The sequence below is a fragment of the Urocitellus parryii genome, chromosome 9, assembly GCF_045843805.1.
Source record: "Urocitellus parryii isolate mUroPar1 chromosome 9, mUroPar1.hap1, whole genome shotgun sequence".
NCBI lineage: Eukaryota > Metazoa > Chordata > Mammalia > Rodentia > Sciuridae > Urocitellus > Urocitellus parryii.
In genome coordinates, this window is record NC_135539.1 from 28,529,442 (window position 1) to 28,556,840 (window position 27,399).

General features: G+C 50.2%; 1 protein-coding gene across 8 annotated transcripts in view; it reads right to left on the reverse strand.

The window, feature by feature from the left end:
• Cux1 (cut like homeobox 1) overlaps positions 1-27,399 on the reverse strand; it is a 317,234-nt gene that overhangs the window by 108,765 nt on the left and 181,070 nt on the right. For all 8 annotated transcript variants that reach the window (XM_026396850.2, XM_026396849.2, XM_026396847.2 and 5 more), the window contains exons 5-8: positions 16,429-16,566; positions 12,617-12,740; positions 8,028-8,104; positions 6,190-6,256 (exon numbers count right to left, since the gene is read on the reverse strand). In XM_026396850.2, coding sequence (XP_026252635.2) covers positions 6,190-6,256; positions 8,028-8,104; positions 12,617-12,740; positions 16,429-16,566 — 406 coding nt within the window. The remainder of the gene's footprint in view (positions 1-6,189; positions 6,257-8,027; positions 8,105-12,616; positions 12,741-16,428; positions 16,567-27,399) is intronic.

A 27,399-nucleotide genomic window follows, 5' to 3' on the forward strand; every position in this document is an offset into this window, starting at 1 on the left:
CCAAGTAACTTTAACAAGTATGAAGTTTACTGGCAGGAAAGGTCTGGGAGGTGCAAATTCTCCTAAGACTAGCACTAGCTCTAAAAAATGTAGCATTTCGGTGCAATTCAATATTTCCTTTCATCAGGGCTCAGAGGCCCCCCCCAAGCCCCACGTGTTTGGAGGAATGTAAGAGGCTGACTGTGCGTGCTCTGCTGAAGCTCCCTGTCACCCAGGTCTGGGGGCAGAGCAAAGAGGAGGCCATGGACAGCAGTGAAGTGGGAAGTCCTGCTTGTGTGTGGCCAGGAGGCTCCTGGCATGGGCAGAAGCGACCTGAACCCGAGGGCAAGGGACAGCTGTGTGGCACAGGCCCAGGGAGGAGGGCAGTGCGTGGCCCAAGCCTCTCCCAGGGCACCCATTTGTAAAGGTCCAAATCCACACCCCTAGGCTCTGTGACTCTCCAGGCTAAAGTCTGCTGGGGTGTTATTTCCATTTGCTAAGAGACACGGGGAGAACTGGACAGGGTGACCATCTGAGGAGGTGCATTTTCATAGGAAAAAAGCAAGCAGAAATAATTCATTTATTTAACCCAGAAATGGCTCTAATCTGAAGCGCTGCAATCCGCTTACACAACAACTGTTTTGGCAAGCCCCTCCACGTTCCAACAAATATTAAACTGTGCCTGCCATTTGTCTAAGGAATCTTGCATTAATAAACATGAAGAAGAGCACTTTACCTCCCACTCTCAATGACAGGACAAAACAAAGACCAGCTGTGTTCATCAATGGGGCCTTGTTCTGCGCATAAAGGCTAATTACATTTTGCTTCAAGCCTACACATGGAAAACTTTACTGCTGCTGTCCCCGTCACAGTCAGCCTGCGCTGTCCCAGCTGATGCATGGCGATGACTGCCCTGTGCCAAGGGGGGGTCTCAGGATGGGGCGGTGTCTTCCACCTGCAACTTCACACCAAAATGGCAGAGGTGAGAGGGGACAGTGGCCCTGTGGAGGACAGGCAATGTGTGTCCTTCGACTTCCTGGTCCACCCCCTACAAGGCCGCTGCCTCTAGAGCCGCCCTGGGCCCTGGCGTAGCCGTTGTGGACCTCCCCTGGCTCTCGCTGTGCCTGTGCTGTGCACGCACAGCTTGCTGCTCCCTGTGGCCATGCGGTGACTGCACCTTTGCCAGGCCCCAGTGCAGATGGGAGAAGCCAGGCACAGAGGCAGGGCAGTCTGTCTGCAGAGCCCAGCTTCGTCCTGCCTCCTGATTCCCGCCTGCGATCTGCTAAAACAGAGTCCCTCCCTGCCACCTCCCACTCCCCGCCCAGAGGAGCACTGTTTTAAGACCATGTGTACAAAGATGTGTCCTGCAGGGGCTTCTATTTCATATACACGAATAAAAGTACGCTGAGCTAACAGGACATGCAGGTTGGACCCCAAGGTTCATCGACACGATGAACCTTTCCCAGGACACCAGGGTCAGGAAGGCAGAGGTGTGCCTTGTGTGGGACCCGAATACTGAGATAGTTGCTTCCAAAGGTAAGAGAGCAGCGCCGGCCCCTCTACCTCAGGCCTTCCTCTGAACTTTCTGTGGCTAACTACTTTGGGAACCATTCACAGTAGGCGTCTGGCCCAGTGCTGCCTTTTGCTGGCATCTGACCTGGGAAATGCCCAGCTGAGCCTACGCCTAAGCCCAGCCCCATGTCCCTGCAGACCCACCAGCTGGTTCATGGGAAACTCAGATAGGCCTGCCCCCCCCTCCACAGAGATCCTCATCTTCAGCCTCAAGTCCCAGCCAGTCCCGGCTACTCAGGAGGCTGAGGCAAGAGGGTGTGTGAGCCCAGGAAACCCAGGCCAGCCTGGGCAACACGGGACCCCAGAGGAAGAAGACGGACAGAAAGACAAAACCAAAGTCAAGGCTGAGCCCTCCGGGAAAGGGTGCAGGGTAGTTCCCTCGGCTACCTGGTGTCAGAGATCTCCTCCTCCCTCAGTCCCCTATCTAGGTGTGGCCTGGGGAGCCCAGGCGGGGTGGGGTAGGGAGGAGGTTTCTGTGCTGCACTGGTCAGAGGCACTGCTCCTCCCTAGGTCCCTGCCTTCTGATCTGCTCAAGGCCAGGCCTGGGCACTGCCTGCCAGCACTCTCCGCCAGGCTCTGCACCACCCTCACTGCCCCACCTGGGGAACAGGCTCGCCTCTGCCTGTCCCCACATGAGTGCTCTGCCTCCATCCTGCAGGGACCCTGCCAGACACCTAGCCAGTCCTGTCCCTTCAATCCCAGATGTGGCCATGCTGGACTGCAGTGATGTCTTCCCACGGAACCACAAAAGCTCAGGATCTGCCCCCGGCAGAGGGCGCAGCCCAAAGGAGGCAGCTGTCTGCTGAAGTCAGGAGGGACCCACTGCCTGGGAGCCTCGCCCACCTCTGCCCATGTCGCTCGCTGCAGCTGTGCTCGCTCACGCCAGCCCCGCTCACACTGGGCGAGACGGAGTCTCTCACCATGAGCTCCAGCAGGGCCACGGTCACCTCACCATGTCCTGGAGGTATCCTCAGAACAGAATCACCAACCTCCACACTCTTGTGTGTATGGTTCTGGGGACGTGGGCCAGGCAAGCGCCTACCACGGAGCCACATTCCCAGCCCCGATCCTCAGGATTTTTGGCTTAATTTCCCATAGTTTAGTGAAACTTAGCAAGCAATATGCTAATTTTTATTTGGATTTTGGGGGGAAGAATCTTTGGGCCTCACCATGCACCAGTGGATGGAAGGGGCTAGAACTGTTCGCTACTGGGTCCACACCAGCTCCCACGGCTTCCTGGTTAATGCCAGGGTTCTCCAGTGGTCCAGGGGGCGGGAGAACCAGCCTCTGAGAGTCCCTGGGTGACATGCTCCATCAGGTAGGTGACTGTCCCAACATTCAACATTCTTACTGTCAACATGGCAGAGGCGGTTGCTGCAGAGTGGCCCTGGGGCCAGTCCCTCTATGAACAGTAACTGCCAACCCTCCCGGCCTCTCCCTGCGCCCTCTCAGCTGGGAGCTGGCTCTTCTTTCCCTTGCTATCTGGTGGCTCTGGCTGAGCAAACGTGTCAGCCTGGCCAGTAGCAAGACCTGAGAGGGTGGGAACAGGAGACAGCCTGCCCTTGCTCTCTGGCTCCGCCCCTGCTCACGCCCCCAGTGGCCACATTCCCTTCTTCCAGAGCTGAAAACCTGAGTGGAGGAAACTGAAGCCCTCTCTGTTCCGGCTCCTCCTCCAGGAACTCCATTCTCAGTTGCTTCTTTGACCTTGACTCCTAAAACAAACCCGCTAAATAAAAGCAAATTTTCCATGTGGCTTTTTGCCCAAGAAGAAAACAAGACACCGTGGCTCCAAACAACGGAGCAACCAGCTGTTATGTGGCAAGTGGTGTGCGTAGCGGTCACTCCGGAACACTTCATGCTACTAGGCAGTTTCTTTCCCCAAGTGGGTGGACATCACGGCTAACCAAACTTTGCCAGTGACAGCAAGAGCAGGATAGGAGACACCGGCTTCTGGAGAGTGAGCTCTTGTGACCCTTGGAGCAGCAGCTTTTAAATGAGGTCCTGATGTGTGGACAGAAGCACCTTTCCCATTGTGTCCCAAGAACTAGTTTTCTATTTTTTAGATTTAGATACCTAATTTTGAAGTGTCACCAAAAGATACTTTACATGAACCATGTGCCAGGACACTTTCTATTCTGTTGGTTTGTTTTCTGTTCTGTTCTATTACCTGACTTGCTGGTCCTCACTCACTGAACTGATTCACATTAGAACACAGCAGGCAGCTTAAAAATCACTCGAGTGGCCTAGCGAGGGTGGCACACAAGTTTTTTTTTTTTTAAATAAAATATTTTGAATGAACAAATCATACCTGCCTACACATTTATGTGATACAACACCATGTTTCATAAAAGATGAGGAATCATTTAATTTCCTCTCTGTAACCTCACTTATTTATTTACTTTCTCTTTTTGGTGCTGGCAACTGAACCCAGAGGGTGCTTTACCACTGAGCCACGTCCCAAACCCTTTATATTTCCTGAGACAGGGTCTCACTAAGTCGCTTTGGGCCTTGCTGAGTTGTTGAGGCTGGCCCTGAATTTTGCTGGGACCTTAACTATTGTTTTCTATGGGGAAACAGAAATTTTCTGTAAGTGATCTTAAAGCACAGTAAGCACCTCGATGGACGACCACCCCTGCCGTACGATGTTTCACAACTCGGCTGAAACCTTGAACCCGGCCGGGGCCAGCGCTTCTCACTCCCTGTCACCAGCAGCCCATCCAGCTCTGCTGAGCTCAGCTCTCCCAGATCTCACTGTCAGGGAGGTCGAGTGGCCTTGTCCCCATGCAGCCTGCTTCATCCAGCACCTCCTCCAGGCTCCACTGTGCTGTCCTGGGAACAGGACTGCCCTCGCCCCGGACTGGAGGGTAATCCACTGTGTGTTCCCCGCTTGCTTCACCCATTCGTGGATGCAGTGACGTCCATTTCTTGGCCTTGTGCATGATGCTGCGATGGACATGTCCCCAGAGTTGGGGTCTCTGGATCAGATGGCAGTTCTGTCCTGTTTTGGGGGACCCTTGGCACTGCAGTGCTCCATTGCCAACATGAGAGACGCCCTGCTCCCCGCATCCTCAGCACCACCAAGACATGTTTTTTAAAAAGTGCATAATGAAGTACATCCTGGCTGCTCATAGATCCTCAAGATGTCCCGATAAGAGCAATGAGAACCTGTGGTGCTATCAGACCACAGCCATGCAGGGACAGACGTTGGCAGCAGGCGATGGGAAAAGAGGGAGAGAAGCGCGACGTCGCGCGCACACCATCCACCTCAGACCGTTTAGAGAGAAACCCCGGAGACAACCGAGATCCCAGACAAATGCTGAACGCCTCAGATGGAAAGGATACAGGTTCTACAAATCAGACTTACTGAAGAAAACGACTTATTTAGAAACCTGAAATCCAAGCAGGAGTAACAGGAGAGAAGGGTGACAGGCTGGTGGAAAGGTGACAGGGACCCCGAGGTGTAGGACGGGCCTCGTCCTGTGCGGGCAGTGCTGTGGTTCCTGAGGGGGAGGACTCCTAGGCTGTGGGTTCTAGAGAAGAGGGCTCGTGGCACAGGGGTCCTTCCAGCCCCAGAAGCCGTGTCCCGGGCTGTGGCTGCCCCCAGGACAGCAGAAGTACCACCAAGGCAGAGGGGCGGCGCTGTGAAATGCCGACCACTGCCCCTTCGGCCCCGCTCATCCCACTTACACGAAGCCCTGTCCCCACACCACAAGGGCAAACAACCTGGTGGCTCCCGTGGTTCAGATCAGCCAAGATGGCTGCCAGGGCGCAGGGACTGACGTTTGGTCTTCATGTGGCAGTTTCAACCCACAAGGGCTGCGGAGCTGGGCTTTCTGAACAACCCAGAGCTAAGGGTCAAGAGCCCACTCCCCCCCAGTGTCCCAAGGACGGTGGACGCAGCAGCACCCTCCAAGCCCCAGGGCAAGTGTGCTGGGCCGAACGACACTGAGCACCTGCAACCACCCCGAGGAGGAGAGCCCCCACCAGGCCGCTGGAGCTCTGCGGGACCATAGCAGGGGGCTGCCGCTGGGCACAGGGGTTCGGCAGGAGCCTTCCAGATCAGGGAAGACTGGCACTGCACCTGGACTTAGCAGAGGTGGCCACAGCCAAGAGAGTCTCTGTTGCCGTCATCCCAGGATTTACAGCAATCTTATTTCCGGCATCCCAGTGACCAGCATAGGGGGATCTGGGACAGGGTACGTGCAAGTGTTCCCTCTGATGTCCCCCTACAAGAGCCAGGTAGGCTGTGAGCCTTGCATGACTGCTCACCAATGTGTCCCCACATATGTGCACCTGCAGGGCTCTGTCGCGTATGACAAGAGCATGGGGAGTGGCCGATTCCTCCTACAGGGCTTGGGGGAGGGCTCGGCCCAGGTCAGGGGACTCCCTCTGCCGGGCCAAGCTCCTGAGGAAACGCCCACATTTCCAAGCTGAGTCCTCCCCAAACCTTCTTAGAAAATGGTGAAGTGCTGAGCAGCCTCCGCCACAAGGAAGAGGAGCAGCTGCAGTGGCGGCGGCCAGGGAGCATGTGAGCCTGGGGTCATGTGGGGATGGCGCCGTGTCCCTGTTTGGGACACAGGTCACGCTCCCAACCCACTAAGCCAACCTCTTGGGACACAGTGTGACGAGGGGACTTACTTTGCAGTAGTTTCTTCATCGTATTTGGTTTTCAGGTCAAATAATTCTGTTCGAGTTTTTTCCAGGGCTGAAAAGACAAGGGCAGAAAACATGAGGTAAGATATTAACTGCTTAAGTCAAATGAAATAAAAGAACATACACAAGTAAAACGTCCCCATTTCAAAACAGACAAGAGGACAAAGGCAGGAAAAATGGGACAGAGCATCGCCACAGCTCTACCTGGCCCAGTCCAAGCGCTTCCTAGGGAACTGATAGTTACTATGTAGATTTCCTGTTTTAAAATGTCTCTGTTTCAAAAATATTTCCACATGTAATTGCATACAGCCATGCCCCACGGTGACTTTTCAGCTGTATGAAAATGTACTATATACCGCCATGCCCAGTGGGTGACCCGTGATCACAGTGTGTGGCTGGTTGTGTGTTTAGTGTGTTCTACTTTTATCCTTATTCTCCTTGTTTATGGAAGTCAGCTGTAAGGACAGTGCGCAGGTGACCTGGCTGCGGCCTTGCCTACCTCTGCTTCACACACCCCGTGCTGCAACTGTTAAGGGACGGACCTGTGCCCAGAGGTCTGTGTGAGGGACATTCCCGTCCTCACATCTCAACAAAATCACCTGATGGCACCTTTCTCAGGACACCTCTCCACTGCTGCATGGCCACTGCTGTCTACATACACAGGGACATGCTTCCCTGCCTCCCATCCTATGGGAGGATCGGAACGTTTTCTGAGATCACCCCTTTGCCTTGGCCGAGTGGCATGGAAAGCTCTCATGTCAGGACACTGGTGACCACAGTAAAACCCAGCTCCACCTTCAGGTGTCCGAGAGGCACAGCTACTGGGGGAGAGCTCAGCGCTGAACCTTCCACCACCCGACCCTGCTGGCCTCCCAACAGGCAGCTCCCATCCCTACTTGAGTGTGACCTTTCTCCTAAGCCTTCACCAACACTGGGTTTTACCAATTAAGAAAAAGCTGCCCACAGTCAGACAGGCAGACCACCTTCCCGGGGTTTCACTGACGGCCTCTCCCTGACGGCCACACAGTTAGCAGTTTTTCTCATGTGTGTGAACCGTTTACATGGTTTCTGTGAATTGTGTGTTCCTATCCCTGCTCATTATTCAGCTGGACTGTTTCTCTGTTTTCCAGGATTTACAGGTGGTCTTTAGACAAATGTATCCTTTTTCAAATCTGTGGTGCAGGGGAGGGGACGCAGCCTGGTGCACTCAAGGCCAGGGCTCCACCGCTGACATGGTCCCCAGGCCTGCTTGATGTTGTCCGTGTCTGTTAAATTGCTTGTGATTATTTTCTCCCTGTCATTTTTTTAAACCTGGATTACGATGGCTTCCACTGTTCCTTCCCACATGTAAATTGAAGATACATTGCTGCTTCCCTTTCAAAAAAGACATGAAAAGGGAGGAAAGAAAGAAGTTTAAAGAAACTGCCAACTTTAGCATAACCTTTTTTGGTATCTGTTAAATTTTAAAGGTTCTGCTATTACTGTTCTCTTTAACTTAGGGTAGAAATAAGTTTTTTTCCCCCTATTATTGTTCTAAATGAAATGTCAGTCCTTGACAGTTTGGTGATTTAGATGTGTTTGTTGGAAAAAAGAGCAGGAAGAAAGGATGGTGGTGGAAGGGATGGAAACGGCAGATCCTCCCACTCCATGCTGACAGCTCAACGTGTGACTAATGGAGTCAGGGGAAGGCAGCCTGGGCTGGAGGCGCCGTGCACGGGCGCCGAGACCCTGCAGGCTCCACAGGGGTGACAGGTGGGGGCCGGGAGGCGTCTAGTCTCTTCAGCCTGCCCTGCACCCACTGACCGGGGAGGAGGGGAGCGAACCTGTTTGCAGAGTCTGAAGTTTGTGTTCTGCTTCCTCCAGCTTCGAGGTGGTCGACATCTGAGTCTCTTGCAGCTGTCTGAAAAGCAAGAGAGTGGAGCCAGATTGGTCACCTTGCTCACCAACTGGACGCTTGGTGTGTCCTGGAGCTGCCCCCATCAGCTTGCTCCTTTGGAGGCACAGCTGGTAGCAGGCGCCCCATCAGCTGTCGTTCTCAATGCCCTGGGTGCTGTGGGGCCCCCTCGCCACCCTCCCAGCCCCCGCTTTGCAATCGCACATTACGTAACGTGAAGGGCGCATGGGGGACTTGACATGCGGTAATTGGTGTGGAAGGTTATCCTAAATGCAACTTGTTCTTGAGATGCCAGATATTAAAAAGGAAGAAATGCCATCATCATGCACTCATTGTTTCCCGAAGTTAGCCCAGGAAGAGTGATACATTTACATTCTGCTGACACAAAGAAGGAATTTGTTGGGATAAAGGATGTACTAAAGAGATGTGACAGCTGTCCCATCTCGGTTATAATGGAATGCAAATGCGACTGTGGTGCCAAATGGGAAGATTGTGAACGTCTCAAGCTGCATCCCACATAGTGATGTTTCCCATGATCTCCACACGGATTCCCTGGTCAGCGCCGGCATTCCTTCCTCCTAATCTGCACAAAGCTCTAAAAATAAGCTTATTATTTTTACATCATATGAATATAACATATGTTCTCAACATAATAAACCCGGGAATACAGAAAAGGAGAAATGATACAGCTAAAAAAAAAAAAAAAAAATCACTCAAATTTCCATCACTTGTAGGAAAGCATTGCTAGTATCTCCATGAATTTCAATTATAAATCTAAGATAGGCTCAGAGTTTTTTAAAACATCAAATTTTACATGAGTGTGGAAATGTCCTCTCTTCTTTGGCTCCATTTCTACTCCTTGGATAGTTTGTATTTTTCTAAAATATTTTCCATGTATAGAAATTCAGTGTAATAAGTAACACACTAGAGTATAATATAAGCCAACATGCAACACAGTATAAGAAAATAAACTAATATTTTATATACTACAATGAAATATAAATGAATATGTAACATAATACAATGAACTCCCAGAACAGAACAGAACAGTACAGCAGAACGAAAACTAACCCCTAAGCCACCACAGGGTGACAGAGCACAGGAAACATGCTACGGTGCAATCATACCAACGACATGTGACATTAACTATGGACTTCCTACTCCTCCATCCTTTCTGGGGCTGGGGGAACTGAGCCCGGGGTGCTCCACCCTGAGCCACATCCCTAGCCTTTTCAAGTTTTTGAGACAGGGTCTCACTAGGTTGCTGTGACCCTCCTGCCTCAGCCCTCAGGTTCTAGTACATAAGGGACCACAAGACTGTCCTGTGCAGCTTACTACTCTGCTTGCTCCCATGTTCTGGAAACCTCTGCTCTGCATCCGTGGCCATTCTTCACTTCCCTATGGAAACTCAGACCCTTCAGAGTTTCTTTCTGTTAAAACGTTTCCTTGAGGATCTTTAAGTAGATACTGTTGTATAATTTCAAGAGTGAATTTGCTGGATAAAATTCTGACAGAGGAATTATAATGGTCAAAGACTGCAATTTGGTTTTTTGTTTTGATAGATATTGAAAGACTTTCCCATAAAACAAAACAGAAACAAAAATACCTCATCAGTTTAAACTCCTACCAACAATACGTGAGAGGGTTTCATGTGCCCAGGTGGCAATGGGTAAAATCAAGCTTAACATTTTACTGCTGAGTAGTGTTGAACATTTTTCACTGTATGAAGTGCCTGCTTATTTTCTCTGCCCGCTTTTGTTAGGGTTGATTTTTTTCTTATTAATTTGTAAGAACTCTTTACTTATATAGAAAATTAGCCCTTGTCTTATTCAATGCACATATCTGTTCCCAGTTTGTTGATGTCTAAAACTTAATTGTCATTTGTTTTTTAAATTTTAGTCACATTTTTATAACTTTTCTTGTATTCTGAGAAATATTTCTGAATTTTAAAATTATTCAAAAAGAACATGCATCCAAGTTTTCTTCCAAGATGTATGTGATTTCATTATTGATATTTAAATCCTGGGTTCAATTTGATATTTTTGGCATAAAGAATGAGGAAATAAACATCTAGTCTGATGGCCCAACAGTCAGTCATTCTCATCTTTCAATATAATGAATCCTTTTACCCAACTTGAGAAGCCAGCTCAGTGGTGCTGAGGTTGGGGTGAGCCAGTTCCTGGCTTGGGTGGGCACAGCTGGCTGTGGGCAGACGTGCGGTAGAGCTGTGGGAGCTGCGCACACCCCAACCTCATCAAGTGTGAGTCTCCCACTTGATGCCACGTTGGGCACTTCTCTTAAGTTATTCCCAACTCTATGAACCATGATTTTTATGGCCATTGAACATTCCAGGTAGCCCTGGCCTGCCTTTGGCTCCTCTGTTCCCATAGGCAGGCATGTCGTCAACGACATGGGGGAAATCTCTCCGGGCACCAATTGTGTTCTTGAGGGAAATTTACCTCGGAGCAGAGCCACACCAGCTGTCAAGAGCCCTGTTGTTACTTTTTTTTTGAGGGGCTACATGCTGCCTTCAAGGCTGGGTGGCCCCCAAGGATTGGCCTAGGTCTGTCCTCGAGGACTGCAAGAGGCTGTGTCTGTGCAGACAGGGAGGCCAGGCCATGGCGGAGGGTGGGCGCCTCTGGAGTCTCTGTCTTGCCTCCGACCCTGGTTAGCAGGGTCGACACTTCAAGCAGGGCCAACCTGTGATTCGTTTCTCTCTGCAAAATGATATTGCTGGGGCTGGGGCTCAGTGTGGAGCACCTGCCTAGCCTGTGTGAGGCCCTGGGTTCGATCCTCAGCACCACATAAAGATAAATAAATAAAATAAAGGTGTTGTATCCATGTACAACTAAAAAAAAAAAAAAAAAAAAAAAAACAACAACAACAACAACACAAGGTAGTGTGTGGCGCAGCCCCATCTTGGTCACTCTGTGGAAACATGTACTGCAAACAGCTAGCAAAGTTGTGAGGCAGAGTGGGCATGGGACTAGTGGACACTGCCATTTTTTCTTCTTTTTGAAGTGACCTCAGTTTAACAGTCCTTTGTGGCGGCTCCTGTGAGATAGGGAGTTTGTCCCCCCTTTCCTTTCCTTTTCTGGGGTTCCAGTGGTGCTCCACCACTGGGCCACAACCCAGCCCTTTTTATTTTGTATTTTACTTTGAGACAGGGTCTTGCTAAGTTGCCAAGGTCAGGGTTGAACTGGCAATCCTTCTGCCTCAGCCTCCAGAGTTGCTGGGATCACAGGTGTGCGCCACCGTCCTTGTGCCGAGTGGCATTGGGTACTGAACCTGGAGCACTGGGCACTCTGAGCATACGCTTTATTTCTGAGCTACATACCCAGCCCAGATATCTACGATCTTATGGAGCCTGTCCTGTAGGGTGTGTGTGGTGGTGCACAAAACCAGCAGAAAACACTCCACCCAACAGGACCACCTGCCATCAGGGACCCAGCCTGTCTCCAACTTGCAACTGTAAGCTTAGAACCTCTGTTTAATGGATATATACATTTCTTTATGCTGGGGCTAAAATTCAATAACAACCCAAAAATTCTTAAAAACATGACTTACACAGGGGGAACCACCAGCTTAACAGTGCTTACAGCTTTAGAAACGCTCTACCTTTCATTAAGTCATCACAACAGGAAACCTGGGCCCGGAGAGCCACTGGAAATCTAGAACGCACATGGCTAGAGGATATGGCCACGTATTTTACAAACAGAGACTGAGGAGCTCTTTTCAGAAATGCCTGGGCCCATGACAGACTTTGGAGTTTTGGGGATTTGTGGATATGTGCAGAGACTTTACTGGATGTACATTCCTAATTCAAAACTCTGAGCTGGATCAAACCCCAGGACCTTACACAGGGTAAACATGTGTCCTGCCACTGCGCTACACCCTGGTCCCCCAAGTCCCTGGACTTCTTCAGTTCTTAAAGAGTTCTGAATTTTGGAACATTTCAGATTTTTGGATCAGGAAAGCTCTGCCCATATTAAGTCCTTGATTTACGAAGCACCGAGGTCATGAAACAGGCCAAACAGGACGCCCACAACAACAAGCCCAGGGCAGTGTGTGTGTGTGTGTGTGTGTGTGTGTGTGTGAGAGAGAGAGAGAGAGAGAGAGAGAGAGAGAGACATGGAGAGGGAGGGTGTGAAGTGCCCACCTCTTTGAGGAGGGCAGGAGGAGTTCACGTGTGCCTAGGGCCTTCCCCACGGAGGACAGTCATGGCAAGGACCTAGCTCAGGTTCAGCCACCAGGTGCCACCTTGTCAGCTACACATGCCTCGCGCTCATCCTCTGGCCCCATCTCCTGGTGCCACCCACCACTAGGAAAAGCCAGATTCGTCACACTCAAGGTCACCCCACAAAGTCAGGACCCGACTGCTTCTTTTTTTAAGCAAAATTTTGAGCCGTTAGGATCCTGTTTATCCCCTGGGCTGATGTCACAGGTGAATTTTTTAAACTGTCTCATGCCACAGTCAAGGGTAAAGGTGGCTGCCGTGCGAGCCGGGTCCATGCTCACCTCTCCTTCTCGGCAAAATCATTCTGCAGCTTGTGTTCCTTCTCGAGCGCGATCGCCTCGGCCTGGCTCTTCAGTGTCTGCTCGTATTCTCGGATTTTCTCTTTAAGTGCTTTTATCGTAACCTCTGCAGAGAGAAAGGAAAAGAGAGAAACTCCAACAAGAGAAGCGGGCTCCACGGTGAGAACCAGCAGGACGGGCGCGCTCCAGACTTCAGCTCGTCCCCCGACACAAAATCAATGCCCAGAGTCCCTTTGGAGACCTTTCACTCCCTAACGTGGGCTGAACTCGCAGTGTTTGGGATGAGCAGGATCAATGGATTTTGCTGGGAAGGAGCGCTCTGGTTTCTCTAGCGCATTTTAAGAAAAGAGGGGAAATCAATGGTAAAATATGATATCGCCCTATTGACGAGTCTTAAATTAGTCCTCCACGGAGGGAAGATTAATAAAGTTTTAGTGTGGGTTTAAGGACTTTCTTATAAAGAAAGAAGTTCATCATGGTGGCTCTGTGGAAAGGAGGCCAGTCAGCAGGGAGCTCCAGGCGGTCAGGGGTACCGTGCGGTCTCTTCAGCTGGGGGACCTGCCCTGGGGTTGGGTGCTAGGGCACCCGCCACCCAAGTGGATGTGGATGCGTGTGCAGAGCAGATGACGCAGGGCCTGGGGAAGACACTCAGGCTGCTGAGGTGCTGTGGTGGCCTGGAAGTACCCTGGAGCACAGCAGGAGAGCCAGGGCCTTGGGCAGCCACATGGGGGCCTGAAGGAGCCAAGTCCCTTAAGCGGCAGGGCCACCTGGGGAAGCTGAGCCCAACACAGCTCTTGATAGTCCCTTTAACTACCCAAAGAGGAAACTAAAGCAAGTGTGACAAGTGGAGTAGGGTCCTAACTCAGACCTATGGGTGTCCTTCTACAGATGTCCCTCCCCACCTCGATTTGCCAGCACTGTGGTTGCAGTCCCAAGGGAGTAGGGCTCTTGGGGACCGTTGCCTGCTTTTCCAGATCCATCTCGGCAGGGTGGAGTGTGTGCGCCCAGCACCCTGCAGAGTCGGGTGCTCAGCCTGGGTGCTGCACAGGTGTTTCCAGCCCAGCGCTACGGGCAGAAGTGCCATGTATTCACATGGTCACAAACACCATGGGCTTGAAAGGACACAGTAGGCATTTTCAGAGTGGACCTGTCTGGTGTCCGCTCTGGAAGTGACCTGTTCTCGCCTGACCTTGGCCTGGCAGTATGGCTCGAGAATGATGTGTCACAGTATTGTCCTCACACAGCTATTCTTCCAGGCCCCAAACGACCCACCAAGGGGGTGCCCTGTTTCTGCCCTCAAATGTCTGATGGAGCCATTGGCTTTCTTTTCTTCCTCTAAGGAAGGCCTGCGGGGGGTCGACATGATGAGAAGGGCCAATTTCCTCTCTTCACAGAGGGCCCTCAGCTTTAGTCACGAGGGGGTGGCTTTCCACAGCTGGCTGACGTGGTCCCACCTGCACCCACAGGCATCCATGGGAATGCGTGGGCTGAGCATCCGGGAGGCAGCACTGGTGTGAGGGTTGGTGCCTGTTGCCGCCAGCCCTGGTGACAACTGTTCTCCTTCCGAGGAGTCTGCGGTCTCCTGGAGCTGCTGGGGCTGCTCACCCACCAGCAGAGCCCAGGCCAAGAGCATCTCATCCTGTCGCCTCTGGCCCTCCGCTGCTGCCTCAACCCAGGTCCAGGGCGTTCCCTGGCGTCTCCCCAGGCTCCCTAGCAGCAGGTAGAGGGTGCTGGCAGAAGGACCCTCTTTGGCTGTGCTCACGCCCCAAATCTTGTGAGTGACAGGCAAGGGCTCTACCACTGAGCCACATCCCAGCCCTTTTTACTTTATTTTGAGACAGGGCCTCACTAAGTTGTCCAGGCTGGCCTTGGACTCGTGACCCTCCTGCACCGGGACGGCAGATGTGTGCCATGCACCCGGTTCTGCTCTGACTTGACCAGCATTCAAAAGCTCTGACAGGGAACAAGTTAGGTGCACCCCCGCCCTTCCAGATTATGATCAGTCAGGCTGGGAAGAGAAGAAGGAAGTGACCCCCTGCCCTTCCCCAGATTAGGGAAATCCCTTATCAATAATGAAGAAGGGGGAACTTCTGGCAAAGCAAGTTCTAGAAGAAGCTGATGCTGGCTGAGGATCCAGTCGCCCTCAGGTACTCCTCCAACACCCTAAGTGGGGAGGACGAGAGCTGCCCCTGAGAAGGCAGCTCCTGACGAGGTAGGGCCACCTCCCAGGGCCACAGGGTTAGGCAGTGACAACCAAGGGACCCGACCAGGTCTCTGCCTCTGAAGCGTCCATTCTTGGGGCTTGGATGTTGTATTTCATTTTATGAAGCTCTCAAAGGGGCTGCGGGGAGAGAGCACTCCATGCTCTTGGGGCTGGTGGCCGGCTACCCTATGACGCCTGGCAGTGGATGACCGCCACACAGGGCAAGGCGCAGGGCAAACCACAGGGCCTGGGCGCCTATGGTGCCACCCATCAGCACACAAGAGAGGCTCCAGAGTGGTCTGTTGGAATTAGACGCCAGAGGCCACTGAGGGAACAAATAAAAAGGCTGCCCTTGCCGTGGGACATCACCTCCGGGCAGACCAGAAGGACAGGGTTATCCTGCACATTGGGACCAGGGTAATTCTGACAAGAAATGACTCCTACTCGGGGAAGGGAGCACCTTCTCTCAGAAGGATCCCAGCTTATTAAGCCCAATGCTTGCTTTCAAGCTGGACAGAGCTGTCCCTTTGTGACCCCAAGGCCCACCTGAGCCAGACTGGGGTGGGGTCTGGGGTGTGGTCTGAGCTGGTCTGGTTCCCCCAACCACCCTAACCGTTCCTTGGCCCCAGCAAGGAGGCCCTGCTGGCCTGAGGGCCTGAGCACACCAAGGCCCGTGGGACACGCAGAGACCTGGATGGTAGCCGCTGCCCTCACGACCCAGGCCTGTCTGTCCATGTGCTCCTCCCACACCATCCCAGTCTCTCCTGAGACCTTCAGTGGGTAGCTCCCCCAGGGCTGTCCCCAGTGCTCACCACTTAGCCCTTCGTCAGCCCTAACCCTAACCCTATCAAGCAGGAGGCTGAGAGGGGCCGCTGGGGGCTGCCTCTCCTACCCGACTCCTCACGCCGTCCCCAGGCAGAAACAGGCTGAGCTGTGACTTGGAGTTAGTGGAAAACTTGCAACTGCTGCCAGAGGGGACATGGAAGCCAGGAGGCTCTGGGACTCTGCACACATCTGGGTTTTAGGCACAGGGAAGATTTCTTTGTTCCTCCTTGACAGGAAAAGCCAGGCCACCTCTGCCCCGTCTGCCGTGCTGACACTGGGCAACCACACCAAGGAGCTGTTTTCTTTCATTAGATTCGTAATGAATAGGTGAGGCCCACAAGGAAGGCCGTGCGTAAGCGGCAGCCTGTGCGGATGCGTCTCGTCTGGAGACGTAATGGATCTGCGGCAATTACTAAATGACTTGCTGTGTGTGACCCTTTGATCATGAGCTGGCTCTCTGACAGGTGGCGCCCGGAGGCAACACATCAGTCTTTTAAAAGGCAGATTGTATCACATGATGTACAAGAGGAATTTTCAAAGAATTCTGATCAGCCCAGGCTGAGGGCAATAAAATCATACATAGTTATTGGGCAGAGAGAAGTTTAGCTTCTAAATAGCTAAGCAGCATCATTATCCCTCTTTAACGATTCTGCTCTCGCCCCACCCTGGCCTCCTGACATGGATAACAACCACAGGCGTCTTAACAGCATGGGAGGCAAAAGAGAAAACAGAAGGAGGCCAAGCAATGAACCCGTCTCCCACCAACCTTGGTTTTTCACTTCGGCGAATTCCTTGTTGTATTCTTCGAGCGTCTCCCTAAGTTTCTGGTTCTCTGTTTCGATGTCGTGCAGGCGTTGCACTTTGAGCTGCAGCTGCTGCCCCAGGTCCAGAGCTGGCACGGGATCTGCACAGGAGGACAGCACACGTGAGCCTGGTCTCCGGAGCAGAGGCTTGGAGCAGGCCTCCAGGGCGCCCAGCAGGACCCCACTGCTGGCTCCCCTGGGGACATTTCTCTTCCAGCCTGGGATAGGGTGGGGGGCTTCTCAGTGCTTGACACAAGGGAAGAGCCACCCCAGGACTGTCAAGGTATGAAGACAGGTGGGCACAGCTGTGGGACTCACTGGTGTCTGCCAACCCTCTGGCCTGGTGCGACACTGGGATAACTTCACTCTGATCTGACAGGAAGGGAAATGCAGGCAGTGAAGGAAGGAGTCCCAGGAAAACCCACCACACATGGCTGAACCTGGAGGACTGTCGTGGAGATGGAAGTCACACCTAGTATTCCAAGAGTGGCACGTGGATTGTAGAACAATGTAATGGACACTTTCTCATCTGAGCCTCCCCACACTGGGAAAGAGACGTAGGACAGAAGCTAAATCTAAAGGTCCAGGATGCAGAGGCATGGGCCCAGAGTTGCCTGGCTAGCTGGTGGGCACAGGCCAGGTGACCGAGAGACGAGAGAAACCCCAGGCTTTGTGGGAGGCCACCCTATTTCAGCACAGGATCCCTCTTCCTGGCTGTCCTGCTTTGCTAATGAAGGATGCCAGGAAGAGCCAGGGGGAGCAGCTGCTGATCCCAAGACTGAGATCTTACAGAAGCACAGCTGGTGACCCAGCACCACCCTGTTACAGGCTAGTGTCCAGAAGCCGGGAGGCTACCAAGCTCATGACAGAGCAGAAAAGCATCCAGGCCAGGCCTGCAAGGTCTTGTGGCCAACTGAACATGCTATCCGCTATGAATTCCCTTAACACTGGACTTTAATCCAAAATTGGAGATTGCAGACGTGCAATTTACAGGGCTGACTCGTGGCCTTCGGCTTTACCACGGATACAGCCCGAGATGGACAGACAAGAGATGTGGTTCTGTCAGTTTGAGAATCATGGTTCCTTCTGCAGCCTACAGAGCAATTATTATCCACCTGCTGGGCACCCGCGAGGCACTTCCTTTAGGATTCTCAGGCTCCGTCAGAGCAGAATACCCAAATCCACAGGGCCTGGAAAGACTATTGAACTTATTTCTGGCTTGGGCGCCAGTGTCACTTGTGAGCTGGCTGCGGAGATTTAGTCTCCCGTGGAGGAATGCTAAACACGGGGCTCGGCGGATCAACAAGGGTGTATATTCAAGGCCTCGCTTAATTTTCAAATGCCAGAGTCATTAATTTTTTAGACCACCCTTGGTTCCTGGAAACCAGGGCTGGGTCTCCTGCCTCAGTGAACGCGTCCAGCAGGGCCAGCAGCTCTCGGCGGTGCCGCTGTCCCTGCGGAGCTTACAGCAGCAGGCCCGGCCAGGAGAGCCACGTGCGGGCTTCCCCTGGCACTGCCCGTCACGCACAGCCCTGCCCGCTCGCTGGGCACTCCTCCTGCGCGTGCGCATGTCTACGGCTTTCTCATTTATGACTTTTCATGATTATTTTAATCAGCATTAAAATATTTATGTTAAATTAGAACTCAAAAGCTATTTCGGGGACATGGTTCTACTAAGCAGGAGTAGTAACAACAAGACAAATGGCATTCTCGAAACCTGCCAGGTGGGATGTTTTTCTTTGTTTTGTAAAATTTCAGCTCCTCTCTGGATAACCTTTCGCCCCTCCCCTCCCTCCATGGCCTGGAGCTGGGCAAATGACCTGAAGGACTCGGCCTCTTCCACCTGGACCTAGGGTGTGCACTGGTCCCCAGTCAGGGAAGGACAGCAGAGCCAGCCTGGGTACGTGGCTCAGGCCACTCAGACGGGCTTTCCCCCACGACAGCTAGGATCGATGGTATTTAAAAAAATTAAGCCCCCACACTGCAGGCCCTTCCCCTTCCTGTCAACATTTCCAGCCGGTTCTTTTCAACTAGACAGGACCCACTGTGTTGGCTCCAAAGGGAAAAAATAGCTTCTGGGCAATTTAGCCAGGAATCGGGGACCTATGAAAATAAGTCACGTGTTACCAAGTGAATGGCAACTAGACCTTGAGACAAATTTTCAGAGTGTTGTACTGTAAATGAAAATTCTGGTAATCTCCTAATTACTCACTGTGGCATCTACATTTGACTTAACCTATTAGAGGTTAATGCCTCAGTAGCAACGCCGGTCACAGAACAGGGAACGAACTGAATGTTCAGCTCCAAACTTCATTGCAGTTGAAGACTAAATGCTGACGGCATTTGAATACTGTTTTGGGATATGTAAAAGGCGTTGCTAAAGTAGCTCTTAGGCTTAATTTTTATTACTTGTATTAAAGAACAGCTAATTTACCACATGACAATATAATGACTCTAGCATGCTTGGGCTGGAGACCAAAACAATGAATTTCAGCCAAACCCCAACCTGCATGTTAATCTGGGGAAATCATAGCTTTTTGTCTCGTTAATGATTTCCAATGCCATTTAACCCCCTAAATGTATCGTTAGGTCTTCTTCTGCATGTCACAAGCCTCCGATCTCAATAGCATGGTTAGGAATCATCTGGAGCAGGTGAGAACAAATCCATCGTAAAGAGGACTGTGCAGACCCCCGAGGCCCTGTCCCCCAGCCTCCTCCAACTCCATGCAGTTTGCCACCAGCTCCATCCGCCTGATGTGACTAACTTGCAAAGTGTTTTACAGTCACCTGACGATCAATTCCTGAAATGCTCTGTGGCCCCTGTGCAGCACAGGTCTCAGCATAATCATAACCACCACCGATGTCATCACCTGTACTCATTCAGCACCTTTGCTAAGGACACATACCATGATTTCATTGATTCCGCCCTCTCGGGCAGAAGCTGGGGGAGGGCCCTGCAATGTCAGGGGCTGGCATCTCCCCCAGGGACAGGGGAGGAACGAAGCCAGCCAGGCAAGCAGGTACGCAAAGCTCTAATTAGGAACTCTGCTTCCCGAGCCAGCAGCCAGCTCAATCACACTGCCTCTCCAAGTACTAATTTAACAAGCATTTCCGAAGCGACTCTGCTCTGGGCAAGGCCTGGGTTAGGCTCTGGGACAGACGCTTGGCCAAGTCAGCAGGAACCAGCCCACAGTAGGTAGATCAGGTGCAGAAATGACGAAGGCAAGGCAAGAGCACCCCACTGAAGGCAGGGAACCCAGCAGCAGCCCCAATAGGGTTCCTTCTAGGCAGAGGTGACACCTGGGCACCCCTGCCCTCGTAGGCACACAGAACTTGGGCCACGTGCATTCTATGATGTCAGCATTGTCCTGGCCACCAAGGGGACATGGTGGTGAGCAGGCCTGTCCTGGGGACTGGGGATGCATCTCAGTGGTAGAGCATGTACCTAGCTCATGTGAAATTCTGGGCGGGGAAGCTTGACATTCTAATGTAGTGAGAGAGACAGACAGGAAGCAAAACCAACAAGACAGAAAACCTCCATATACTACCAGGTGTGCAGGAAGGAAGTGGAGCTGGATATGAGTCACTGGGGAGGGGCGGGGTTCTGGACAGCGGGCTGGAAGGCTCCAGGCTCCAAGGAGATGAGCCGGGAAGGAGAGCTGGTGCTGAAGAGGAGCTTGTTTAAGAAGATTCAAACTAAGCAGAGACAGCGGCCAGTGCAAAGGCCCTGTGGTTAGTGGAGTGTGGCACATTCGAGGCACAGAGGGAGCCAGGGTGGCTGCTGTGGAGGGACTGATATAGGAAAAGGTCAGAGGGAGGAGGCCTGTGCACGAGGATGTAAAGAAAAATATGATCACAATGAGAAGAGAACTTGAAGATGTGAAGCAGTGCCAGAATGAACCCTGGGGCCGAAAACGCAATGTCTGAGGAGCCAAAGGACCCAGCAGGGAAGTCATGGCAGGAGATGGATGGCTCTCAGGGTGAGGCGACGGGCGGGTGTGAGGAGACACCGTGGGACTCTAGACCACAGAAGGTTGGCTTTCCACTGGCAAAGTAGTTAAGAGTTTTAAGCTTAAAGATGAGCGCCATAATTTTCTTTAACAAAAGCCACATGTTCCAAATTAGCTACCTTGTTCTCAGATGGCAAATGGCTCACATCAGTGACATGCTGCCTGACAATGATGAAAAACCAACACGAAGTCCCCAAAGTAAAAACGATGTTTTAATCCTCAACAGGAGTTTCCTTGGAGGAAACTCAAGCTATAGTGATGACAGTTCAAGAGCAGATTTTGGAAATGTCCCTACCATCGTGTCCCTGTATGTGAAAAGGTGACGTCATCCTCTATTAACTGTCTCACACCCCATGCTGCACCTGGGAGAGGGCAGCACAGTGGTTCAGCGTGGGCTGGACGTCCCGTGTGCGCCCCGACAAGCCACTCACTTCAGGGTGGCCTAATAACTGCCGAGATGGTGAGGCTGTGGTGGGGACTCACAGGGACAGCTGCCCAGCAGGGAAGCGCTCAGCACTCAGTAAGTGCTACCTGTTGTCTTCCAACTCAAACCTGACTAGACATTTGCCAAAGAGGCTTCAAACCATTTGTCACTAATATAAAACCACAGCAGCGTAGCAATAAAAAGTGACTATCGGGAAAATGAAAATGTAAGAGTTTCAACAAGTAACTTTTCCTAACTGTACACAAGTTTTGAAAATATAAATCAGGTTGTAACCAAAGCCAATAATGAACTTCTTTGGGTTGGATTTACTTGTCTTTGGGAGTTAACTTTTCAGGCCTTTATAACAAAATCCACAAAACCTGGAGACTCCGTTTCTAGTCACAACCGATTCCTGGCCCTGGACTTGCCCTCTGGCCACCAACAACCAGAAAGCCGGGCAAAACCCAGGAAAGAACGCGTGACCGGCAGAGCAGGACTGTGGCCCGAGTGAAGTGACCGAGAGCCTCAGCCACCAGCTGTCGGCCAGGAAGTGCTTTCTGAACAGCTGCTTTGGGAGGGGACCAGGACAACCAGCAGCTCTCCCTGGACGAGAGGCAGAGCAGGTTAGAAGCTGCGACAAGGGAATGTGCGGGGCACAGCACCAAGAGGGAGGAACGCGTCCCCAGGAGGTGATCCTGAGCTACAGCTGAGGCGCACACACCTGGGGGGATCCTAGGCTGAGCAAAGAACCACGAGGAAAGTCTAAGCTGAAAAACTTTCAGAACTTGAGGCCTGGGAGACTGCGGAGTTCAACAGAGCCAGGGGGAGGGGCTTTCGACGGCGCAGGACACTCGGTAAGGACACCAGAGGGCCCCCTAGAATGGGGGGCTCAGAACCTCCAAGGGTGGCCCAGAACCAGCATCGACAGCCAAAAACAAGGCTCAGGATCATCAAGCTGACCTGCGCTACCCAAACCTGAGCACTGTCACTAAGAGACAATGAAATCCAGACAGTCAACACAGCAGTGCCCACATCCCACTGAAAATGACGTGCAGAACAACAGGCAGTCACGGGGAACAGGCTAGTGGAACAGAACCCGAGGCGACCAGACAGAGGGGAACAGACAAACGCTTGCCCAAAAAAGTTCCAAATCATTTAAATAACAAATTAAAATAAGATAAGCAACAGTTCTGAACAGTTAGAAGGAAAAATTGAATATCAGAGAAAATGAAAATTTATCAGTTGAGTTTCAACAAATACATTTTCCTAATTCATATACAAGTTGCAAAATACAAATCCAATCACCCTAAAGTAACCACTAAAATTAAATCCAGAGTGATAGCTTATAACCTAATTGGGGAGACAAAATTTGAAAAGCACTCAATCTAGACTTTGGAGACAAAGACTAGCACAGTTGTTATAAGCATGCCAAGGATGGAAATAAAAATATGAATTTGTATTTAAGTGGAATTTAAATAAAAATTATTTAAAAATTTAAATAAAATTAAGTTTAAATAAAAATTTTATTTAAATGGAATTCTAAACTTGAAATACAAAAATCTTAATAAAAAATTGATTAAATTGACTAATAATAGATTAGGAATGTAGGTGGGGAAAAAAAACAGTGAATTCAGACAGTTATACAAGCTGTCTGAATAGAAGTACAAAAAGGTTAAATACCAATAAGCACACGGAGTTGCTGAAAACAAGAATAAAAACCTACAATCTTGTCAAGCAGAGAGAAGATGATTAATTATGTTCAGGAAAAAGAAAAAAAATAACTGGAGATCTCCTGACAGAAATAGTTACAAAAACAAAAACCACCAGCTATTTTATACCCAACAAACGTGTCCTTTCAGATGAGGGCAAGGTAGAGATTTCTCTTTCCCAGCTGAACAAAAGAGTACGAATTCCCTGGTAGGGCACCTGCAGCACCTGGCTCACGTTAAAAGACTCCGCAGACTGAAGGGGAACGAGGCCAGGTGGGGCCTGGGTCTCCACAAAGGCTCGGACAACACGGGAAATAGCAAACACAGGGGTAAAGATAAAGCACTATTTTCTCGCTTGAATTTCCTTAAAAGATAGTTGACTAAAGTAAAAGTAGTAATAATGCACTGCAGGATTATGAGATACGTAAAAGTAAAATGAGTCACAACAGGTAAGGACAGAGGTGGAGCAAATGAAGGTCTGCTGCAAAATTCATCTAATTCAGGATGGGTCGGTAAGGCAGGGTGTGACTGTTTACAAGAGATGTGACGTAAATGTCAAGACATGGGTTAATAGTAAAGGGTCAGAGAGAGATGCAACACGAAACACGCATCAAAAGAAAGCTGGCATGCCTGAGATAAAATCCGACCCAGAAACTTCAGGACAAGGAACACTAGGTGATATGAAGATCGCCACATCAACCCAGAAGAATCAAGTCAGCGAGCAGACACGATGACCCTAAAGGTGTCTACAGCTCAAAACAAAGCTTCAAAATCCATGAATCTAAGGCAGACAGAACTGACAGGGGAAAAAGAAAAGCCCACAATAGTGGTCAAAGACTTCAGAACTTCTTTCCCATCAATAAATAACACAGTTGGATACAAAAGACTCAAAGAAAACCATCCAGCGACTCGGCCTGGCTTTGACACAATACCCACTCAACGCCACAGAACATGCTTCCTTCAAGCCCACACAGAGTACCAATAGAGAACAATTACGAAACAAGTTTTGATAAATTTTATAGAGCAAAACTCCTATAAAGCATATTCTCTGATCACAATGGAATAAAGAATGCCCCCAAGCCTCCATTTTAACATAAAAATAGAAAAGCTGGGCATAGCAGCAATTGCCTGTAATCTTGGCAATATGGGAGGCTGAGGCAGGAGGATCTCTAAATCAAGGACAGGCGTAGCAAGTTAGCAAGACACTGTTCCAAATAAAATTAAAAAGGCTGGGGATGTGGCTCAGTGGTAGAGCTCTGCCTAGCATGTATGTGACCCTGGGTTCCTCCCTGAGCTGTGGGTGGGGGTAGGGAAGAACAAATTAAATCTAAAGTAAGCAGAAATGAGCAGATGTGAACAGAACACAGTAGGACTGAAAATAAGGGAAAGAGAAATCAGAGCACACAGTAGCAGGATTTTTGTTGAGTATGACTTCTTTTTTTAAATTGGTGCATTGTAACCACACATAACAGTAGGATTCACTATGCCATATTCCTGTGTGCACATCACAATTTGAATCTGTGCCGTGACTGAACCCAGAAACATTCTGACTCTGAGCCACATGGCCAGGCAGTTTTCAAAAAAAAAAAAAAATTTAAAGACAGGGTCTTGGTATATTGGCCCTGGCTGTCCTCAAACTTGTGATCCTCCCGTCTCAGCCTCCTGAATAGCTGGGTTACAAGCATGTGCCACCGTGGCTGGCAAGAGCTTCGAGCCAGGCCAATGAAGGGAAAAAATAGGGAGGTGTCACAGATCCCAAGACCAGGAAATGAAAGAAGGAACGTCACCACACATTCCATAGATAAAGATGACAAAATTTGATAATATGATGCCAATATATTTGCTAATTCAGAGAAAACTTTTAAACAATTTCCTACTTACCAAAACTGATTCAAGAAGAAATAAAAACAGTCTATGTGTCAATAGTCTTATATATGATAGTGACAGTCCTATAAATGTTAATGAAGGTAAATTTGAAATTAAAAATATTGCAACAAAATCCAAGGCCTACATAGCTTAAAAGTTGAACTAGAGAAGTTTCCAAAGAGACAGCAGCCGTCCCACACAGCCTTTCCAGCAACTGGACGAGGGGAGCACGTCCCAATGCATTTTACGAGTCCAGTACTTCCTGGTCAATAAAGGCAATAAAAGGGAAAAAAACCTGTAAAACTACAGTTTTACATTGCTCATGGATTTAAAGGCAAAAATCCTTAGTAAAGTATTAGCAAATGAATTCCAGCAAAATTTACAAAGTATAATATCATCATAACCAGGTCACCATTGAAGAGAATAAAGGGGAAAAATTACATGATCTCACAGACATGGGAAAAATATGACAAGATTCAATATGACACCCATTCATGAGAAAAGACACTCAGCAAGGGAGGAATGGAGGGGAGTTTCCTCGACCTACAGAGGGCATCCAGAAGGAAATCTACAGCTCAGGGGGTGCTTCCCTGCGAGGCCTCAGCCCCCCTCTCCTCGCTGGGAGCGTATGGCCCCCCTGCTGCACTCAGGGGGCCAGCACAAAAGAGCAAGAAAAGAGAATAACGCACTGCCCCAGAGACTGGGAGTCCCCCCAGGAAGACGGACGCCGAAGCCCAGAACACTGTTGGCCAGCAGGACCTGAGGCGGACAAGACTCCACCCAATAACCATAGGAGGCACGTGCTCTTCAAGGGCAGATGGAATATTCTAGAAAGAACGTCTTAGGGAAATTATAAAAATCCCATAAACGTCTAGAACTAATAAGGAGTATAAAATGGTGAGAGATACAAAATTAAGCAAAAACTTATTACATGCCCATATAAAGCAACAAACAATTGAAAAATAAATATAAAGAAAATGGCATTTACTATCTATTGATCAAGACCATGCCCTACCAAGGGACAGTGTGCACACGTGCACCAGGTGTTAATTCACCTGTAACAGTGTGTTAAACGATGAATCAACGCAGAGAGGAATGGATGGCGACCTAAACACATGTACCACATTTGGGTGGGAAAAATCCATGGTTCTCAATTTTCCTCCAGCTGAGCTACAAATATGGTAGATTCCTGATCAAAATCAAGGAAGGTGTGTCTGCAAACACTGACAGGCCAGACCAACAACCTGAAACTCAGGGAGCCAGAACAAAATTGAAAAAGACAATCAAAGATGAAGGACTTACATTATCAGATTGAGTGCTGAGTGGAAAGCCACTGACACCAGCAAAGTGTGACGCTGCAGAAGGACAGACGCACAGACCAGTGACACAAGGCAGGGTCCACACCTGACCTCACACTACACACGGAGTTAACTCAGAAAACACCAGAGCCCTGAAGGTGAAGATAACTACACAATGATCTAAATAAAACACACAGGAAGGAGGGAAAATAACCGTGACATTGGGGCAGGCAACTTATCCTCCAAACATAAAGAAAACAAGAAACAACAACAAAAATAATGTATTAAAAAAAACTTCAAATAACTGAGAGAGAATATATGCAATAAATATATGTAACAGCAGATTTCTATGTAGACTATATATTAAAAATTTATAACTAAATAAGACAATAACCCTTTAAAAATGGGCAAAGAGGGCTGGGTTGTGGCTCAGTGGCAGCGCACTCGCCTGGCATGTGTGAGGCACTGGGCTTGATCCTCAGCACCACACAAAAATAAAATAAAGGTATTGTGTGTCCACCTACAACTAAAAAAATAAATATTTTTTAAAAAGTGGGCAAAACTGAAAACGTTCTAAATGAAGATCTATGAATGACCAAAAGCACATGAAAAATCACTAAGCATCATTAGTTGATGGAAAATATGAATTAAAACCATAATAAAATATTCTCACCAGTGTGAGCTAATACATCAGGAAGTAGAAGACGTGCCATAGCTGGACTCGCCTGTTCCTTGTGGAGGGACACCAAGTCACAATCACTCTGGAAAACAGTGTGGCGTCTCTTCCCTTCCCCTTTCTCCTGGTGGTACTGGGATTGAACCGGGTGCTCTACCACTGAGACCACCCCCAGCGCTTTCTAAAATTCTATTTTGAGGCAGGGTCTTGCTAAGTCACTGAGGCCAGCTTTGAATTTGTGATCCTCCTGCCTCAGCCTCCCAGTAGCTGAGATTAGGAGTGGCTGGCGCCCAGCACAGTGCAGCATCTCTCACAAGCTCAGGGGCAGCTACCCTGTGCGGGAGCAGTCCTGAGGTATTGGCCTGGAAGCAATGAAGGGTGTTCGCGTGACAGCGCAGACTGGCTAGCTGTGCTGATCTGTAATAACCACAAACCTGGAATAAGATGCGTGGATGAGCCACCGCCGCGTGTGCGGACAGAGACCAGCTGGCGGCAGCAGGGGGAAAGGCCAAGGCCACCGTGCCAGGTGAGGCCCGCGCTGAGCCCAGGCTGCAGCGCCCGTTGGGCTCCACTCACCCTTGTGCAGCAGGACCAGCAGCAGGACACCCACCAGCTGCAGGAGGGACCCTAGGTTGGGTGCTGTGGCCAGCCCGTGTGGCGTTCAGCAGGCCAGGGGTGCTGTTCTCGTGCTTTCAGCCTGTGGTGGGGCGTGGGGGTCCCCCCATCGTGAGTGGGGAGCAACAGTGTACAGGTTCCATTTAGATGAGGCTGCAGGAAGGACAAAGCCACCCACACTCACAGAACAAGACCACGGCTGCTGGGGCTCGGAGTTATAAGGGCAGTTGAAAGACAACAGAGTGTCCTTTGCCTTGACTGTCAGAGCCCCATGGTGTCACGGTGTCACACTACACACTATGGGAAATGGGCGTGTTGTGTCACATGTGAACTGTC